Source organism: Schistocerca americana, chromosome 3 (genome assembly GCF_021461395.2).
Source record: "Schistocerca americana isolate TAMUIC-IGC-003095 chromosome 3, iqSchAmer2.1, whole genome shotgun sequence".
In the NCBI taxonomy this organism is placed as follows: Eukaryota; Metazoa; Arthropoda; class Insecta; order Orthoptera; family Acrididae; genus Schistocerca; species Schistocerca americana.
This window is the reverse complement of record NC_060121.1, coordinates 229,350,097-229,368,983: the sequence shown is the minus strand read 5'-3', so window position 1 is coordinate 229,368,983 and position 18,887 is coordinate 229,350,097. Positions and strand designations below refer to the sequence as shown.

Sequence of the window (18,887 nt, the reverse complement as noted above, 5' to 3'; positions counted from 1 at the left end):
GAAACAACGTATTGTGGCAGCCTGCGGCGACATTACATCAGATGTACTGCGGCGTGTACGACATTCATTACGCCAGAGATTGCAATTGTGTGCAGCAAATGATGGCCACCACATTGAACATCTATTGGCCTGACATGTCGGGACACACTCTATTCCACTCCATAATTGAAAATGGAAATCACGCGTGTACGTGTACCTCACCCCTCGTGGTAATGTACATGTGAGTCAGTGAAAAAGACCAATAAAAAGGTGTTAGCATGTGGACGTAATGTGCTGTTCCAGTCTCTTCTGTACCTAAGGTCCATCACCGTTCCCTTAGGATCCCTACGTAATTTGGTGCTCTCCGATACACACGATCGAACAGCAGAGGAGTGGTACTCAAGCGTCAACTTTAGGTTACAATATCTCCGGATGTAATTAACATTTTACAATGCAACAAACGGCACTGATTACGTATTTGTTTATATGTTCAGATGTGCTAACAAAACTAACGGGGTTCCATTTAAAAAATACCAGAGAAGGAAAGTTGCTAATCACCATATAGCGGAGATGCTGAGTCGCGATAGGCACAATAAAAAGATTCATACAATTCTTTCCGCCATCAAGGCCTTTGTCAGCAGTAGACACACATACACACATGCACACACACAATCGCAACTTGCACACGTGTCTGCAGTCTCAGAGAGCTGAAACTAGAGTTCTCTGAGACTGCAGACATGTGAATGTTGCGTTTGCGTGAGTGTGTATGTGTATGTGTGTCTACTGCTGACAAAGGCCTTAATGGCCGAAAGCTAGCATTGTGTGAATCTTTTTATTGTGCCTATCGCGACTCAGCATCTCCGCTATATGGTGAGTAGCAACTTTCCTTCTCTGGTATTGTGTTTTGAACATTAGGTGTACCTGGCTGCATTTCAACAAGTTGGTAAAGCTGGCTTCCATCTAGATGTCTTGTTCTTGAATGCTGTGGATTGCCTTTATTGTGTTCTGAAGTGGTGTTCACTACTCCTGTATTCCAGTTGGATTAAAACTTTCTTTTGTTTGCAGGCGGAACAAACCAAACAAAATTGCGTCTTTTCTTTTCCATTGCTGAATAATCAACAGTATAACTACACTAAACACAACATACAAATCAACAATGCATTGTAACTTGTACCATGTTGTTTGACTCATTCGGAATAGTCACACCACTATGACAGCATCCTAACGGGTACCAATACAGAAGATCCTACGAAACGTGTAAAGCTAGCAGATTCCACTAATTCATAGCAAATATGTTGACTTACACAGTGTCACTGTCATTCTGCTCATTGTTGCCAGGAAGTATCAGGTAGGCTCAAATTGCTCTGAGCACTATGGACTTAACTTCTGAGGTCATCAGTCCCCTAGAACTTAGAACTACTTAAACCGAACTAACCTAAGGACATCACACATGTCCATGCCCAAGGCAGGATTCGAACCTGCGACCATAGCGATCGCGCGGCTCCAGACTGTAGCACCTAGAACCGCTCGGCCACTCCGGCTGGCGAAGAATCAGGTAGCAACTGAACATTCATAAAATGAAATGCACGGGTGAAACTAATAAATAGGTTTGGTTCGGTATTAGCGTTCAACACCTCAAGGGCGCTGAATTCACATCTCTTCACAATAAAGTTTTTGACACATTTCCTACTTCACAGAAATCTTAATTAGATGAAAAATTTTGAGCTTACTTCACCAGACAGTTGTCAGTAAAAGTGGTAATGAAGAACATGAGAATTAGGTGTTAGTTGTACCAAACTTGTTTGATTAAGGTGCACTCAATATATTCCTTAATTATTGAAACTCAGGTTATTCTGTAACTAAAAATACTTCCTAAAGGTGGGGGAATGAATATGTTTGACAGTTTGTGCAGCCTAAGCACAAGACAATTTTACAAGTTGTGATGGTCACGAAAAAGTTTCCAGTGAGCCAGGAAAATGCATCAGCAGTGCTCTTTACATATCATAATTTTATTTGTTTGAAAAAGCTGAAATGGCTACTGATTTTGACTGCACTGTTACATGTAACACAGTGATATGTGTAATGCAACATGTTTTTTCTCTGGCCTGAAGGTGGTCATTACCGACCGGACTAAATAACCTAATTAAAATAAACATTGTGATCCAAGACTGGAATTATAATGAAACAAAAAACAATTTGGATCATCATTGCTTTTAAAATATAATGTGCAAAATGGCATTGGTTATTCTTAAATCACTGCGTCAAATGCTTTATTCTTGATGCTTTTCCAAATTTCTCAAAGAGGAGAGGTTTTTAGTATGGTCTTCCAGGAACAGCAGCTGTTAAACAATTTAGTTGGTAGTATTTTCATTTTTTGTTACACTACACTTCTGCAAATTCATCAACGAATTTGTCATATAAAGTCTACCTGAGAAGTTACTTTGTCTACCAGTATGCCCAACCACTCATTGTCTTGATGGGCCATCAGCATTTGCTTAGTGGCACAAGATGATCTACCTAAGGTCAATGCAACAGTACATGATGTTTAGCAACTCTGTGACAGTCCACTTATTTGTCTGTATTGCACTCAATTATGTTGATAAATTCACTTGATAGCCGCTTACCACATTGAAACACTGAATAATACTCACTTAAGATGTGATATTGCGGTAATAAATCTTTTTTAACTCCAAGAATGACATCCTACAATAAGTTAAAACTATTCTTCACTTTAATGTTTGAAACAATATGCTATAGTCACCATCATAATAATGAAAGAGTTCTCTGGGCACTAGTTAGCTTGGTGTTCACACTTGTTACATCTTCCAAAGGCTGTGCTATCTATTAGTTCAAAGCTTGCTGGAGGACTATTGTACTTTGTCAGTCTGTTCCTGTCTTCTTTCAAGTAGGTACAGGCGGCCAGCACAGAATTCAGTAATACAGCCACAGCGATAATGCAGCCACTGTTGCATAGACTGAATAATCAGCTTTAGATAACCTTCAGCTTTCTACTTCACTTTGATTTCTTTTATTACTGTATTATTATTATAGTTATTGTTATTTTGCAGAAGTCAGAAACATCACATATGGGTGGGCTAACAGCTAAAGCTGCTGCCAGTTGTACAATACAGTATCCTCTGCCAGAAGTGATCATTTTCAATTTACAACCAAAACACTATGAATAATAACTGGATTTTTCATTAGCAGAATAGATTTTGTATATTCTTAGAATATATTGATCTAGATTACTGACAGGACCAGTTTCCTGCATTTTTTGTAGTATTTCCTCTTGCACATGTTGCCAAAGGAAGTGGAAAAACTGACATGCTGCTTTTACTTAGTAACATTGCTATGCTGACTGCACTTACGTGTAATTGCTGATCATATTTGTGCCGTTTAATATACTCTGTGTAAACTGTAGTATAACATTCATTTCAATCACATGCATCCTTCGTGTTATGAAGTTGGATAGGCCAGTTTAGCAATAGAACTGCAGACACAAAGATCATTTGCCTTGGGGAGATTTGAACAAGCATTATAGGATCCTCCTATGTTTCTGACAAAGTGGAGATTGTATTAAGCTTGTCAATGAAGTGCTAAGGTAAACACAGAGGATCATTATACAATTTATTTTTGTGATTAAACAACCACCATATGTAAAAATACATTTTTTAACAAGTGGGTATTAAATCTAGCACACTGTTTTTAGTAGGAAGATACAAAGTGTGGTTTATTTCTCTTGAGAACAATATTAATGACAAATATTCTAGGGCACTTTGTTGGACAAAGGCTTGGGATCAGGAATGGAGGAAGAATGGCATGTAAATGAAGTTATATATACATTAGTGTTCTTAATCATAACTTCTGTGATTTCTAAGTATGTCATTTGAAATCAAAGGTGAAGAAATAAAACAAAACCCTCTACATCTAATATTCTATTTGACAAATGGGCTGCATTCAGTATTACAAAATTTTGTCTTGTCTAGCTACTGATTAATAAACAACATCAATTTCAGGAGGGAGCAGAGATGGAGATGCCAAAAAGAAAGGATCCATGAGGTGTTAAGACTCCAAATCTTACTGGTGATTTATGAAGCATCATTTCAGAACTGCCATGACAATATGTTGAACAGACTACTGGCAGAGGAACCAGAGATGCCACACACATGGTCAGCTAACGAAGAGAGAGTCTGTTGCTGTTACTTTATCATTTCTCTATTACTCTGGACAGCAAACTGAAAACAAACACTGGACTTAATGCAGCAGAATGTATTTTTGGTCATTTTTAATTTGTATAACTCCAAATACGAAGAACAGAAGACTCCTTTCATTCAAATAGTTCTTATAATATCAGATTATCTCTTCCACTTGGTACTTCTGTCATTTTAAATATTATTAATAAAAAAATGTGGTAACAGCATGCAGTCTCAAGATGGATAACTTAATCAACATGGTCTGATCTCATACTATACGTGTGGTTGTGACTAAACTGTAATTAGTCACACCAACAACAAATGTTCCCAAGAATCAATACACGCACTTTGTAACATTAATTAATTTCATCTATGTGAGGCCAATTAGGAAATACATTAAATAAAAGTCATACTGTACTATGGATGAAAGTTCATAGGATTTCATATTGTCAATATTTGACTGTGCTCTTAAGTGCTCACTGTTTTTATATTTAGAAAGATCCTTGTAATTGCATTTAAGTTCAGTAATTATAAAATATGTGAGTACATAGCAAACATTTCTTAAATTGAGCCTTTTTCATGTTTCCATAACTGAAGCAGGTGTGTCTCGTCAGGATCTACAACATCGCAGAAACTGCAGTTAAAAAAATAATTTATGCATTTATATGTAAAGAAAGCTCCATTGGATTTGTTTATTTTTAAAATAAATTATTGTACAGAAAATATACAATAAATAAGCAGAGATCTCACTCCATCTGCAATATTTCTGAAGTGAAAGTGGATAACAATGGGTAAGTAACATAGCAATACTCACAAACCACAACATACAATGCCGTGAAAAAACTATAAATGCATCAACTCATAAAAAGAATAAGTTCCATGGGTGTTTTCCACACAAAGATACAGCTGTTTTGGAACACAAGTAGTACATTGATATGCCAAATTAACAATATACATCTTAAATATTGAGAAATATTTTAGGTGTAAAAACAAAAGTTTTTTGACTACTTGTCACAAACCATGGAACAACAAAATACAATTCTTTATTTTAACAATGAAAGCAGTTTTTGCTTTGATGTTTACATTACTTTGTATCTATAGCACAGTTTTCTGTCTTCTGAGACAAACTATCACCATTTCCACTTTCAGTAACATCAACTGTACCAGCACCAGGATCAGTTTTTGTATCCTGTGACTGGCTTTTGATGTCATTTTTTGTATCATCTGTAGATTCAAGTTGGCACTCTGAGGAGATAGAGCTCTGGTCTTCATTGCACCCGTCTGCAGGCTTTCCTTCTGTCACAACACAGTCTTGGCCTTTACCATTTTCTTCAGAAGTGTCGACATTACCTGCACTGTCACATGGGCTTGCTTTTTCTTCTTCATTAACAGCAGGTTCTCCTGAACTGTCTTTCTGTGCAGAATCTTCATCGCCCTTTTTTCCTTCTGGTGAGGCTAATTCTAAAAGATTGTACTTGCGGAATCTGAAGTAGTCTGGCAGTATACCAATACAACACATTGAGCGAATTACTTCAATAATTACAGTCAACTGGGGTTGTTTTAAGTCAACACGGTTGTTTATGTTCCTCATTTTTATCATTTCTGCCAATTCTGCAATGGCGTCATCACGAGATACCATGTTGCTGTTGCGGCGGCTGAAAGTAGGAATATTTTAATTAGTTTATGAATTAAAACAATGTATGGCTAAATTATATGTTATAGAAGAACAATACACAGAACTACCTTTTAACTATGGTCGTCAGTGTAGAATAAATTTTAATTCAAGGAACTACTTAATGGAATATTAAAGTAAAAATTTAACTGACATGGTAATAATGGCCCTAGCAACATTACTCAGTATGATGCAGTTTAAACACTGGGTTTGAAAAAAGAAACAAAAAATTTTAGCTGACAACATGATCACCATGGATGATATAACTGCGATATAACTGTCAATCATGGTTGCAAGTGAAAAGATTGATTTGTCTCAGTCCCCTAGACACTTTACTGAAAAATGTTAATATTTTCACCACTGTGACTCTTCAAGCTTTTCACCACTATCTGCTGACAGTGAGAGATGAGATACTCATCTTATGTTAGAAACTTGTATGAATAAATTCTGACAAAAATATTGTAATGGAGGTAATGTGAATGTGGCAACTATCTAAGTTGTACTTCATTTTTCTCTTGTTTCTTCTCTTTGAAGAACTGAAACATGTAATACATTCTACCTAAATGCTTACTTTATTTTCAAACACAAGGGTGATGTTGCAGACTTGACACACTTAGATGCAGAGAATCTTAATTGACAGCAATAAGCCACTTAATTGACAATTGTCTGCATTGTCTTTAATTCAGAATGAATAGACATTCAATACAACAGTAGCCCTTATAATTTAATATGTAACACCTTATTAAATAACATCAAGCTGGGTGACTAATTCAAGACAACAAAGACATGCACACACATCCTACACACTTTCATCCCCACAACTGATTTATTAGCCTGGACTATGCTCTAAGAGTGGCCATGGTGGTCTAACGAGTAGAGCACTAGGATCTGCCCCAGAAGGTCTTGGGTTCCATCCCAGACGAGAATGGGGATTTTTCTTTGTTTCAGACCCTTCAAAAAATCCCCAGGCCCACTCAACCTGCTGTACAATTGAGTACAGGTGATCTTTATTGGAAATACCAGGTGGGCAGTGTGCTGAAACTGCCACCTTGCCCCTTCTCATACTGAGATGACTTAAGGCTGCACACTACCTACAGTCAGACCACAAGTATGTTTATGGGCTGAGCACTAGAGACTTCACGTTTTTCATGCTTTACAGCCCTGCTTTCTGACATATACTATCTCAGAAATACTAAAATTTTGTTTTTTATTAGAGGTTTTTGTTATAATACAGATTACATATAGCACTCTCTCATATTACAAGCCAGAAAACTGTTGTTTAATAACTCACAATTTCTGGCTGAAAAGGAATACACCACACATATTTTCTTTAAACATTTTCAAAGTTTTATGAGAAAACGACTGTTCTCTAAAAATCTTTACAAAAATATTGCAAGTGATGATGAGGTTCATGGACAGGCAAAACACAATACTCACTTGATTATTATAGAAAAAGTCTTTTCTTCTTTGGTAAAATATTTGTCAAACAGCACTGACACTTTCTCCTTGATGTCATCCAAGTAAGCCTATGGGGCAAATAAAGAGGGTATTTGAAGCACAATTTTTCATTGTATGCCCATTTAGTTTTCTCACAGCTTAAAGTACTCAAATGAAAATTAATTCTATAAAACTATAAAATTATGAGGCAAAACATCTGACCATTACTTACCTTCTGGAGGTGAAATATTTAGTATTGCGATAGACAAACAACAGTATACAACACTACATTAACTTTCAGAAACTAGTAATTCCTTTCTCAGGGAGGTGAGAGGGATAGTCAGAGAAGATTAAAAAGAAAGGGCAGGTCATTCAGACTCCACCAGCTTGAGAGAAGCCAACTGTAGTGAAATCTCCTCGTCCTCACACGTGCGTGAGGGGGCGGGGGAGGGGGGGGGGGGACATGAGGATTTCTTCCAAGAATCTAACTAACACACACAAATGTTCAGAGACAACAATGTGTGTGTGTGTGTGTGTGTGTGTGTGTGTGTGTGCGCGTGCGCACATGCACGCACCTATATGATGTTTGTGTACAAGGATTTTTGTTACCTAGTAACGGACTTTATCTAATAGCTTATCCAACAGTCTACTTTTAAATGTGTCTGTCTACTGCTCAACATCACTAAGCTAAGTGGGGTGATAAGTAATGTATCCTAACACATGTTGTTGTTCTCTCCCAGATTTTACATCATTTAATTCGCGTCGACAAGACAGAAGCACCAGTGTTCAAAACTGATACCTCCACCAATAGGGAAAAAAGATATGACATGTTCAGAGAAAAAGAAATTACTCTAGAATTATCCAGCACAGTCACCCAAAACAAATACAATCTGAAGGTGAACCAGAAACTTAAGACCAACAGCAGAGGAGACGTATGTGTGACTCTCTGACTCTCTTGAATAATAAGTCTAATTTTCTGTAATCTTTTTCTCTGCCAGATGCAAGAACTCCTCTCTAGAAAAGTTGGCATTTGTCAGCTTTTGTTAATGTGTTTTTCTGCAGTTGCATAATTTTAGCAAATGTGATCTTCCACAAACATATTCTTTTGGATCGCATATTCACTTCTCCCCCCTTTTCTTCAAGGCACTGGGAATGAGAAAGGAGGAATCAACTGAATACATATATCATATAATGGTAACAGAATGCCTGCACACCAGTTACTGTAACAATAGCAAGCAGCATAGGCATGCTACAATCAGGCAGCTTATTCAACAAAGGGAAGAAGCATACAAGAATTTCAAATGAAGTTAAAAGAATGATGGAGAAAAGTAAAAACCACACTGAATTCTGTTCATAAGAGACAAGTTGCAGGAACAGACTGAGCAGGCAGCCACAGTCACAGGCAGAATCCACTGACTCAAATAATATCCTTTAATTGGGCATGCTGTTGTTTATAACAGCTGTAATACACTACTTTTTCAGAACTCAATTATTATGCCACTTTTTTCCTGGTAATAATGATTTCAAGCTGTAGGGGTGTAAACTGGCTTTCCAAAACATAAAACTCTCACTACTTGCCAAAACTTGCTAACCCACTGATTTAAAGACGTCCATTATATTACGTTTTCCTTGCAAATATAGGTGCTGGATTTGATGTGCCTTTCAACAAAAATACATGGCACAGGCTATTCAAATAATTTCTTGACGCAGCAACACGTGCAAACATGAGCAAAACGTTCTTTAATATAATTCAGTGATAGGTGTCCCACTGTGGTACAATCTGAGTAGAAATTGGAAGGACTGAAGAGGAAGGAGTGATTGGCTGAGGTATTGAGCCTGACTGTATAAGATGTTCAGATGGTTGCTTACAAATAGCATGTATCCAGACTTACAAGGGAATGGTCCAGTCCAACATGTGAAACCTAACCTTATGTTTTTTTCAGACAGGAAGAATACACTGAATGAAATGCTGTCATTTGAATAACTTGCAGTTCATATCATCAGTTAGACTGTTGCACATGTAACTGCTACTGCAGTGACTAGCAGAGGAAAGAAAATCAAATGATGTTACATTACAGATGACTTCCATCAATCGGGACTTTAATATGTTGACATGAAATGTTTTATAACAATTTCTGTAGTACAGCTCTTATAATTTTCGAGTGTGGTATATTTTACTAACAATCAAACATTTCCTCGAATTTTCCCGTAGTCAATGCAAAACTGCAACATGTCTAATGGATGATGAAAACACCTGAGAAAAGAGAGATTAATGCATTTGGTCTCACCACAGTAATAAGTTATTTAATTTAAACAGAAACTGGAATGGAGTAGGATATGGTTGAGGCCGTTGTTCTGCATATTGTGCTGCTTACCAGGCATACTTTTTCAAATTCTTAAAAGCTGGAGATGCAAAGTGACAATGCACAAGTGAGCAAAGTTTAACAATACTACTCTGCTAATAAGCCTGAAATGACAAAGAGCCATCAGAAATCATACCGCCTGACAATTTTCTGAAAAATGCTTTACAGTGTTGAAAAAAGATTTCCGTCGGGAGGCTAAATCTTTCAACACAGAATTATTCTCTTATGCAACTGAACAGTCCTTTTTTAAATTTTTGCTCCTACTTTGGCTTGAGGTTCAGAAGACAGGTATAAAGCTGCAAAAACAGTAATCCACTGATAGTTAGCACTGGCATTGTCGTATACAAATGAATCACAGCTTTCATTGACAGCACAAGCAACTTTGCCTTTCTTTTGAAAAGCAGTTCTTGGACAAAAACTGACTGACTGGTTTCATACACAGCATTTTAAGGCATAACAAGAAGCTTTGTCTTTATTGCTATTAATTTAGCTATAATATTACCAATTAATCACATCTCCTCTACACATTAGTTTGAAGCACATTTTGTAATTTTGTGACTCCCTTTTCCATACAATTTCCTGAATCTATTTAACTAGGTGAAAGAAACCTGGAAATCAACAATGTTAATCTCACGTGCAATTCAGAGGGTACAGTCACATAGATCACCCTTAGTAACAGCGCACTGGCTTTCTCGACAGTTCTAAATCTTTCGAACAGTTTTTCTTTCACAATTTTGCAAACTTCATTTAGATGTGTAAATCTTTGTGCTGTTTATACAATTCGCCTACAGAGTTTACGATACAGAATGGGCTTTGCACACTGCTTAACTCTTTAAGCGTTTTCTCCCTCCTTCGTAAACTAAAAAATTTTCAGCCTGTCCTTGGACACTGAAAGCCAGTATAACACATTTTCTTTGGGATAGGGAGGTACTGTGTTTTTGTTCTCGATTTTAATTAGCACAACAATCACTGTTCAAACCACAGTTCACAAATTCGTCAGTTATTTCCTGTATTCTCTTATGTTTCCATAATTTCTAACAAAATGCTGACATTATGCAAATGAATGTCCAAGAAATCGACTAAAAAGTAACACATATCTAGGTCTTCAGGAGAAGTAGATCACTTCCATTGCATACAATGTCCTTCATATTTCTTCTTTGCAAAATTGAAAACCTTAATTGGATTCCACTACACTGTGAAAGAGGCTCCTTGAGAAAAATTTACTTGTAATATATTCTGTCTAATCAAAATTATAAACTGTTTTGCTGACATTAAGTACCTGCATAAAATAGTAGCATTATACCTATTTTAAATGTAAGCCATTTAGTGAATTTCAATATTTTGATAAGGCAAGGAGACATAAAATAAACAAAAACAAATTGTTTACATTAATTTTTATCTTCACTTCCTGTTTTGCTTACTAAGTCTGTCATCTATGGTATCACTGTTTTTAATTACCACCATCATCCTAATAGCACAGTTGTGAAAATTTATCTCGTCACTGTGACAAATATTTAGCTGTTTCTTCCAAATATGTTGTAAATTTATTTGTTTATTTTTTTACTAAACACATCTCAGATTTCGTACATGAGAATGTTTCTCGCTTCCAAACATACCATCTGCCTGCCCCTCTCTCATTGGCTGCACAGAACCAGCAACTGACAAACCCTCTTTTGTTCCTGTCAAACCTCATGGTGTGCAACAACAACAACATTGCTACAGAAAACATGTAAGTACGCCACTGGGTACCTTCTAGACCTTTACCATTCCTGTAGAAATGTATACCACTGTTGTTTATTTTCCCAATTATAAGGTCAATTTAAATGGATTCAGGCAAACTGCAGTTTAAATGTGGTAGATGTCCATAAAAAGACATATTATGTGGCACAGATTCCTATGGTTGGCAACACAAGATAATCTGCTGCATGCTAACTACTCCCCTCCCAGCACTAATCATAGTTCTAAACCAAGCTGGTGTCAATGTTACCCCACCATAGTGCAGGGCTTGAGTAACTGTGTGAAAAAAAAAAAAAAAAAAAAAAAAAAAAAAAAAAACACGGACTGCACTATCTTCTAGGGCACAGTTCATATGTAACACCACCAATTAATATATAAATAAAAGATTGACTCAGTATAATTCTCAACTTTTGTTTGTCCTGTGATCTAATGATGTCTGTTGGTACTATCTCCATGACTGGTCTTGCCACTGCAATTTATTCTTGCAAGAACAATTATGGCCAGTTTATTAAGATGCATTTCGTTTTTTAGACACTTAATTCTGGTTTAGTTTTCTTTCTTGTTTTATATGAATCTTATCATCTTGTTCTAAAGCTGATAAAAAGGTGGTAACATTTTTATCCTGGGTTCTAATACTTTAACAGTGACCAAATTTTCCATTTGCTACTCACTTGGTAAATCGTTTACAGCATCCCATAACCAAATACAGGGCTATTACAAATGATTGAAGCGATTTCATAAATTCACTGTAGCTTCATTCATTGACATATGGGCACGACACACTACAGATACGTAGAAAAACTCATAAAGTTTTGTTCGGCTGAAGCCGCACTTCAGGTTTCTGCCGCCAGAGCGCCTGAGAGCGCAGTGAGACAAAATGGCGACAGGAGCCGAGAAAGCATATGTCGTGCTTGAAATGCACTCACATCAGTCAGTCATAACAGTTCAACGACACTTCAGGATGAAGTTCAACAAAGATCCACCAACTGCTAACTCCATTCGGTGATGGTATGCGCAGTTTAAAGCTTCTGGTTGCCTCTGTAAGGGGAAATCAACGGGTCGGCCTGCAGTGAGCGAAGAAACGGTTGAATGCGTGCGGGCAAGTTTCACGCGTAGCCCGCGGAAGTCGACAAATAAAGCAAGCAGGGAGCTAAACGTACCACAGCCGACGATTTGGAAAATCTTAGGGAAAAGGCTAAAGCAGAAGCCTTACCGTTTACAATTGCTACAAGCCCTGACACCCGATGACAAAGTCAAACGCTTTGAATTTTCGGCGCGGTTGCAACAGCTCATGGAAGAGGATGCGTTCAGTGCGAAACTTGTTTTCTGTGATGAAGCAACATTTTTTCTTAATGGTGAAGTGAACAGACACAATGTGCGAATCTGGGTGGTAGAGAATCCTCACGCATTCGTGCAGCAAATTTGCAATTCACCAAAAGTTAACGTGTTTTGTGCAATCTCACAGTTTAAAGTTTACGGCCCCTTTTTCTTCTGCGAAAAAAAACGTTACAGGACACGTGTATCTGGACATGCTGGAAAATTGGCTCATGCCACAACTGGAGACCGACAGCGCCGACTTCATCTTTCAACAGGATGGTGCTCCACCGCACTTCCATCATGATGTTCGGCATTTCTTAAACAGGAGATTGGAAAACCAATGGATCGGTCGTGGTGGAGATCATGATCGGCAATTCATGTCATGGCCTCCACGCTCTCCCGACTTAACCCCATGTGATTTCTTTCTGTGGGGTTATGTGAAAGATTCAGTGTTTAAACCTCCTCTACCAAGAAATGTGCCAGAACTGCGAGCTCGCATCAACAATGCTTTCGAACTCATTGATGGGGACATGCTGCGCTGAGTGTGGGAGGAACTTGATTATCGGCTTGATGTCTGCCAAATCACTAAAGGGGCACACATCGAACATTTGTGAATGCCTAAAATAACTTTTTGAGTTTTTGTATGTGTGTGCAAAGCATTGTGAAAATATCTCAAATAATAAAGTTATTGTAGAGCTGTGAAATCGCTTCAATCATTTGTAATAACCCTGTACAATACTGACTTGTGTTCAGAATCAAGTAATATTTTTGAACGACAACATTTTTGCCTTTCAATGTGTTTCACAAAACTGTCAAAGTTTAAGCAGAGCAATAGACTTGTGAGGGCTAGTTCATAGTTTCTCGCATATTCCTTGCACCAGTACTGCATGATTCAAATGTCATGTGAGTACTAGAGCAAGGCTGATACTCTATCAAGTGTTTCGGTGTATCAGGATATCTTGATCCTGTTCAAGCACGAGTATCATTTACTGCACCTCCCCTCCTGAATTCTTCAAAATAAATCTACGTGTGACCTCAATAGGCCAAACTTCATCTGTAAATGTAAGGTGACCCCTATATCAGTCAATAAAACAACATAAAAATGTTGACCTCAGCAGCAATAGCTTCATATGCAAAACATAAGATGACCTGGACTTTCCAAATGATGAATCTGGGAAGAAACATCATCTCATAACCACATAAATATGGTATGAAGAAAACACGAAGAAAATTAATTCAGTTTCACACTCATTGTTAATGCCTGGTGATACTGGAAAGGCAACTGTTAATTATTATGTATATTAAAAGAGTTACAAATTCGAGAGAATAGTAACTGTGAACAATTGTGTCAGAGAAACTATCAATGGAAACTGAAGTTCGCTTTACAAATTATGATCACGTTTTACCGTGTTATCTGTTTACCACTGTGCCATCAATCTAGGCTATGCACCGCTGTGTTGCGCACGCACTGTCTGCTGCAGCTTCAGCAGGAATGTACAGTCCTCAAGCCACCTAGTGAGCTACGGAATATGGCAATTTTCACTATTTTTCTTAAAAACTTGCAATGAGTCTTAGCATCTAAAATGTTGACATTGTGTTTCTTTCAGTGTAGTATTCCTGTAAAAAACATTTCAGGACAGGTTTCAATATGCAGGACTGGACAGTTCTCTTGTTAGATCCTGCCTTGCATCTAGTTCTAACCTGCAAATAACATTCAATATGATAGCCGTGATTTCTTACATCCTGTATTACAATTCTGGTAACGTGATAACCCGCCATATATTGGAAATGTTTCAGCAAAATGGGGCGGAGTATTAAGAGGACATGAAAGTAAAGTGATAATATTGTCCTCAGTCAAAAATTTCAGCACTTCTGGAACATGTCAAAGACAACTTAGAACTACACAACGCATGTGTTTATACAAAACCACGCAAGTATGTCAAATCTTATAGAGGGCACACCACGAATGCTGTTCAAGAGTGCACAGTGGAACACCAGTGGTATACTCCAAGCCAGCAAGTCCACTACTCTCAAACACTACATTTCTAATGGTCATTTGATGAAATACAGTGAAACCAAAAATTGTGGCCCACACTTCTAACTTTTGAAGTTATATTATCAATGAACCTGTGAAAATACAACTGTCTGCGGCTGCTACCTACCTGGATGGTTGTTTACAGTGAGATACTAGATAGAATCCTGTCATACAAAAATTTCGTGTTCTGCATAGTTAGCGCCATTCTGCGATTTTACAGCATGAAGATGATCAACAGGATATCAGTGAGGTGAGTTTATACCATGGCAAACACTCAGCACAGTACACTGACTTGCAGCAGAAGTGCAGGCAATGCATGAACAGTCATAACTGAGCACACCACACATGCCAGTGATGTCTTTTATAGGGGAGTTAGTGCATCCTCACCAGTATAAACCTGAAGAAGACTGTGTCACAATATCATGGCAGTGAGTTGTTGACATGTAGCAGTGCATCTGAAATTTCATAGAACGAGGCAATAACTGCCTAGAATGCATAGAGAACCGTCAGTATAAAAGCAATGGGCTCTCATGATGAAAAGCTTCTGAACAAGAAATATTTCGGCAATTCATGCCCATCTTGATAGTGAGCATAGACAGTTGATGATTCTTGTACCAATTTTGTTCAAAATCTACAGAGATGCAGCACACAGTAGTTTGCTGGCAATTGTTTTAAATGATTGATGTCACATTTCATAGAAATGCATAATGCCTAGAATCATCAACTGTTCACAACCTGTTCTGTTCTAAACCTAGTTATTCAGGAAAAAGTGGTATGTAGCCATCACACAACAAGTTGAGGGAAGTTAATGGCAGATTTTGCATCAGAATTCAAGTTTCCTTATCACTACACAAACAAATTAAAATTGATCTTCTGCAACAAAATGAATTAAGGCAAAGTAGCATAACATCTTTCTGAGCATGTTGCCCAGTCTCACATTCATTTGTTTTGATGTTGTACGTATACTATGAAAACAGGGAATGATGAAGTGGCTGAAGGTGGGGCATAAATGATATTTGAAAACACGTCGAACACAAAATACAAAACAAGGAAAATATGGTGAAAAGTATGATATGTTGGTTAGTTAATAATCAAGTTTCATGTTCCAAGGATCATTTGAATGATTAAACATAATGATGTGGAACGAGACATTTTACATTCACCTGAGAAATTTGCCTGTAAATATGGCTACATGCACATCATTTACAAATATTTTTAAAATACTGATATGACTTAATATTTCCTATTCATCACTTTTTACACATTACAAAAATATGTATTATTATATGGAATAGGCATTGTTAAGGAGAAACTTTTTCAGTTTGTTTCCAAATTTAATTTCGTTGGCTGTCAAATATTTTATATCATTAGGTAAGGGACACGAAAGATGAACTGAAATAATATAATGTGCATCAGTCACTTTTCCATGACATTTTCCGACGACTTTATCAATTAAAAATTATCTGTGTCGGAGGAGGAAAAAAGAAAAGCGGTTGACAGTCATTTGTTATAATTTATATTTTACATCCCAAACAGAAGCAGTTTCCAAACCACAGTCCAACATGGACAATGTCAGGTTACTGGGTAAGTGGTCCGAAATTTTAGTGACAGCATTGCATACCCCTTTTTGTTCCAAAACAACCTTAATGTAGAGTAATGAATGTTATTTTTTCTTTTGGGGTTTAATTATGGACATCTTTTGAGCTCTCATGGGTTATTTACAATAAACTTCATGAGGGAATAAATCTATTGTGAAGCAGTAGTCAAACTGCCTAACACCTTAAACAGATGCCTACAAGGTGGTCGTAATCAGCACCACATATTATTCTTACAGCACGATTTTGAGCAGTGAAGACTTCCTTTCTTAAAGATGGAGTTGCATCACAACACTATTCCATATGGCATTACTGAATGAAAAATGCAAAACATAATTTACCAATTTGTCTCCCTCCAAATTCTGCAATGATTTGAGGAGTAAATGTGCCCGAAGAAAGTGGTGTTAACAGTTACAAAAATGTGTTTCTATATTATGAGAAGGAAAGTTGCTGCTCACCATACAGCGGAGATGCTGAGTTGCAAATAAGCACAACAAAAAGACTCTCACAATTATAGCTTTCGGCTGTTAAGGCCTTTGTCAACAATAATCAGACACACGCATGTGGACACACTCTCATGTAACTGTAACTTACACACACGACTGCAGTCTGCTTCTGTCTTTTTTTAGTTTAAATTCTCAAAAATGGGGACACCCAAATATTTTTGTAGTTTCCACTACACATGACAATTATCACTGCTGTAATACATCTAGATGTGCAGAACTGAATAAGTTGTGTCTTTTTGTAATTGACAGTCCAACCATTTGCACCCAATAATACTTTTAAGGACATTATTTATTATTTCGTCTGTTGTTGTACATATGTTTCAGTTGGTTACAACACTAGTGCCATTTACAAACAGAATGAATTCTGATTGTTGTATGTCAAATGGAAGGTCACTGAAATATATGAGAATCAATGGTGGACCCATGCCTGAGCCATGCAGAACCCCACAAGTGATTGTTCCTTATTCAGAAGAATCTCCCTTCCTTACATTGGCTGCATTATTAAATACAACAATCTGCATTCTTTTGGTTAGAGATGTCATTATCCATTTGTTCTGTATAACCTCAGTTTATCTAGGAGAAAACTAGATTCACACAGTTTATTGCCTTAGATATGTCACAGAAAATACCAACTGGTACTTTTTTGTTATTTAATTCTTGTAAAATTGGGGGACTGAATGTGTAAATGGCATTCTGAGTTAAGCAACTCTTCTGAAAGCTGAACTGTAACTTAGTGAGGACACTGTTGTTGCTCAAGTACGATTATATTCTGGAATATGTCACATTCTCAAAAATTTTGGAAAATGACATCAGTAGTGCACAAGCTGCATGGACCACTAAGCTCTCATCACTATACATGGCCCTCTTCTATAAACCAGTTCCCTATTTGTCACTACTGAAACAGTTAGTCGTGAATGTATCAGAATGTTGTGACATTACAAATCCACTTCTAAGAATCAGAACATTCTGTTCTTTCTGTACTCACTTGTATGCTGGTTATGCACCCTTTCAGTCAGTGAAGCATATGGGCAGGTACTTTCACGTTTCCACTTTGCTTTGTGGCTCTTCATCACTGGAGCTCAGTCTAAAACTGACTTCACCAATTACATGAGAAGGTACTGCTGGGCTTGTATGTTTGCCATCTCTCTGTAATCTTAATCACAAGTTGCTATTGCTCTGTTCTACATATAGCATGGATCTATTCACACTGTTCTTCTGATGCTGATATCTTTGCAAATTTTAGTATATTTAAGGAAGAGTAGTTATACATGTCTTTCCTCACTGACTTTATATTTGTTTTTATTTTTTCATCTGTTACAATGGTTGGTAAAAGCCTGTGACTGTAAAGACAATGTGTTTGCTTATCAAACAAATTTTTCTGCTGCCCATTACCAGTTGTGATTGGCAACAAAAAATTATTTAATAAACAAACTCATTGACATTGTATTGTTATAGGAAAAAAGTCTCAGGATAGCAGTGAAATAATGATATTGCTGAATTTAGATTTTGTGTTTTGTTTTTATCCCATTATGCAAAATAAATGTGGGTTTCATAGCCCCATATTCTGTAATAATACAATTTCTTCTTTCCTTTTTGCTATGCAGGTATGCTTTGGCACCTGTGTACCATATTTATTTCTTAAGCTGTGGCATATGAGTCTTGAGATTTAACACACGCTCTACAAGACCAACCAGTATCTTATGAAAGACAAGGGAAATGTGTGTCTTGGTAAGAACGAATAAAGATCCTGCAGTAGTCACACTACCAAAAATTACACAAAATTACTAAGAGAAGTTCTTAAAAAAACAAGGAACATGCACATATGCCAGAAATCAGTAATTCTGACAACAGACTTAAATCTCTATGGAATGGAGCGAAATGAGGAACAAGACAAAATGTCACAGAAGAGGATAACATCACTAGTGAATTGAATGGAAGTGCTATATAAATGATCAGTCACAGGTAGGAGGAATGTTTAATAACCACTACTTCAATGTAACAGAAAATGTAGGGACAAGCAGTTACAGAGAAAAATCAAAGCACTATGTTGGGA

At 37.1% G+C, this 18,887-nt stretch overlaps 2 protein-coding genes across 2 annotated transcripts in view; one reads left to right on the top strand and one right to left on the bottom strand.

Annotated features, from left to right (window-relative positions):
- LOC124606785 (sodium-coupled monocarboxylate transporter 2-like) overlaps nucleotides 1–4,916 on the top strand; it is a 237,205-nt gene extending 232,289 nt beyond the window's left edge. Inside the window, exon 15 of the mRNA XM_047138848.1 lies at nucleotides 3,996–4,916. Coding sequence (XP_046994804.1) covers nucleotides 3,996–4,037 — 42 coding nt within the window. The 3' untranslated portion in view covers nucleotides 4,038–4,916. The remainder of the gene's footprint in view (nucleotides 1–3,995) is intronic.
- The window catches only part of LOC124606786 (THUMP domain-containing protein 1 homolog), a 31,616-nt gene continuing 17,569 nt past the window's right edge, over nucleotides 4,841–18,887 (bottom strand). The window contains exons 4-5 of the mRNA XM_047138850.1: nucleotides 7,282–7,370; nucleotides 4,841–5,827 (exon numbers count right to left, since the gene is read on the bottom strand). Of these exons, the coding sequence (XP_046994806.1) occupies nucleotides 5,257–5,827; nucleotides 7,282–7,370 (660 nt within the window). The 3' untranslated portion in view covers nucleotides 4,841–5,256. The remainder of the gene's footprint in view (nucleotides 5,828–7,281; nucleotides 7,371–18,887) is intronic.